The sequence below is a fragment of the Teleopsis dalmanni genome, chromosome 1, assembly GCF_002237135.1.
Source record: "Teleopsis dalmanni isolate 2A chromosome 1, ASM223713v2, whole genome shotgun sequence".
NCBI classification, from domain to species: domain Eukaryota; kingdom Metazoa; phylum Arthropoda; class Insecta; order Diptera; family Diopsidae; genus Teleopsis; species Teleopsis dalmanni.
This window is the reverse complement of record NC_051846.1, coordinates 97,317,060-97,319,672: the sequence shown is the minus strand read 5'-3', so window position 1 is coordinate 97,319,672 and position 2,613 is coordinate 97,317,060. Positions and strand designations below refer to the sequence as shown.

Genomic DNA, 2,613 nt, shown 5'->3' with positions numbered 1-2,613 from the left:
TTATTGGGGAATCTGCTTTCTTACTTTAGAGGTCTTAAGTTAACACCTTTAGTAATTATTGTAAGATCAGCTGATATCAAGATATACCTAGTTTCTGTAAGTATTTTTGGAAACATTATACTGACACATCGGTAGAAAGTACAACACAACCATAGATCATTTATATATCTCGATTTCTTGACATTTTATTACTAATCTCGACTGGCATTAAAGTCAACGTACATACTTTTTCTGAAAGCCACCGACGTCTTTATATTTCTCGAGGTGTAAACGCTTTGTTTTTAGTCTTGATTCCCAATGTTTATTTTTAGCATTGCAATCACCGTTTATAATATCTGACTGAAAGCCATTACTAACTGTTTAGAAACTAATAAATACATAATTTAAATGGAAAATAAGTAAGACCCCTAAAAATATGGTAATTATTTGATTTAATTAAATGGAAATTAATATCAATTGTATTTTAAAAGACACATTCATTAATACATAATATAAATACTTTATTAAATGCCATTGACAAGTATATTTTTAACAAAACAAATTAGTCTGTCCTATGTAGTTTATTATTGAATTTATACTTGTTCAATCAGGTTAGTTTTAATCTTTTCTTTGCAATCGCATCTTCAACAGCTCGTAGTTGTTTCAGGAGTTCTTCACGACGTGATTTTTTCAGTCCCTTCTCTGATGATATTGAATTTGTTGGCGATATTAAAGCTGAAGTTCCAACAGCATTCTGCTTTTTTATTTCAATGGAAATTGGAGACCTTTTTTTTGTGAGAACTGCTGTAAAAAAAATTATTTTAATTGTAAATTCAAATTTTTGATGGAAAAGTTTACCTTTTTTAATAGATTTTCTATTTTTAGTTAATTTTTGTTTTATAACTAATCTTTGATCTACTGAGCATGAAGAGCTATCTGAAGATGATGACCCAGATTCTGAATCTGAATCAGAACCACTAGAGTCAGAAGAACCTGTACAAAATTCAAATAAATTATTATAAAGAAATGTTACTGAAGAATAATAAAAACAAACTTACCTGTTCCAGAAGATGTACCAGTATTTTTTCGTTTAGTTTTTGATTTGATATTAACGTATTTTTTTGCAATAGGTGATGATTTTTTTCGCTTGTGTGAGGGACTATGTGCATTTGTTTTTATTAGAGCTGGAGATAATGATATATGATGACCTCGCCTGGCAGTTGGAGAATGTTGTAAGCCTAATATAAAATTCCGATATTAAAAAATATGTACAGTTATATACAATATTTAAAATAAATTTAACCACAGTCAATACACATAAAAATCTTGAATTCACACAACTTTAATTCAGAAGAAATAAATTATTCAGATATTAAAAACAATAATTATGATCAAAAAAAGAAAACAAAATGATCGAAAAGCTACTAAAAGAAATAAAAGTATTAATTATATTGACATTTTTTAAAGTTGTCTTTCAATATTAGAGCAGATACAATGAATTCACACGAGAATTTTGATTGTATTTTTAGCTGTTTAAAATTTTAAACTGATATCTGAAACCAAAAAACACAAATCGATTCACACGACGTACACTGTAATTTAATAATTTGTCAGATTTTTCATATGTCCACACTTTTTAACCAATTTCAAAAAAAAAATGTGATAAATAACAGTTTTTTTCATTTTGTATTCATTTGCTAAAACTATTCACAACAGCATAAGCTAATAACAATACTGTACTAATATGAACAGTCCAACAAGTTAAAATCAACTTGATTTTGTACAAATCACGATTTAATTATATTTAGTTGTTAAAATTGCCATACAAATCTTCTTGATTTCAACTTGTTTTGCTATCGAAATCAATAATAATTTGAAATGACTGGTAAAATTAAAATTAAAACTCTCATGGGAATTCCGTATCATATATATTTTAAGTTGGTGTTAATACAATTTACAAGATCAACTTTAATCTCACTAAATATGATAGTGATGCTTTAGGAATATATCCTTTAGAAAAGTTCGCAATTTATATCACCTTCGCCAGCAATATAATATCCTGTCATATTGCCAGTGCTTACACGGCTAGAAGAACTTGACTACACCGAAACACACTTATACACGACATATGTCAAACGAACACACACCTGTTCCATTGAGGGATATTGAACGACATTTGGCCGCTTGTAACGACGTGTTACAAGCTCTCGCAGGTAGCTCATGGGGCAAACACAAAAAAACTTTGCTGAGCACTTCCAAAGCAATAGGTCGTTCTATTGCGGCCTATGCAGGTCCTTGAGACGCAATGGTTTATTAGTTAGAGAACCGAAAGGAGTAATGTGAGCTTGCTCTGCCGAAGTACATGTTATGTCAGACAATACAAACCAGCCGCTTCGGACCTAGGTAAGGAAGTGTGAATTAGATACACGAGTAAAAGACTGCATTGCTATGGGCGAGCGCTGGTCTGTGCAAATTCTGAGATCATCAAACTGTACGTCCGGCCTCAGGGAGTTACAGTAGGGGTATTATCCCCGAGGGTACACCTGTTCCTGAATATATTCGTCAAACAATAAACACACACAATACAGCAGTAACAAAAACCAAAGCACAAATGTAGATATCAGTGAGGTAGTA

At 30.9% G+C, this 2,613-nt stretch overlaps 1 protein-coding gene across 1 annotated transcript in view; it reads left to right on the top strand.

Moving 5' to 3' along the window:
• Positions 1 to 2,107: 2,107 nt before the first annotated feature.
• Positions 2,108 to 2,613, top strand: part of LOC119689655 (fat-like cadherin-related tumor suppressor homolog) — a 52,144-nt gene continuing 51,638 nt past the window's right edge. Inside the window, exon 1 of the mRNA XM_038104532.1 lies at positions 2,108 to 2,192. Coding sequence (XP_037960460.1) covers positions 2,108 to 2,192 — 85 coding nt within the window. The remainder of the gene's footprint in view (positions 2,193 to 2,613) is intronic.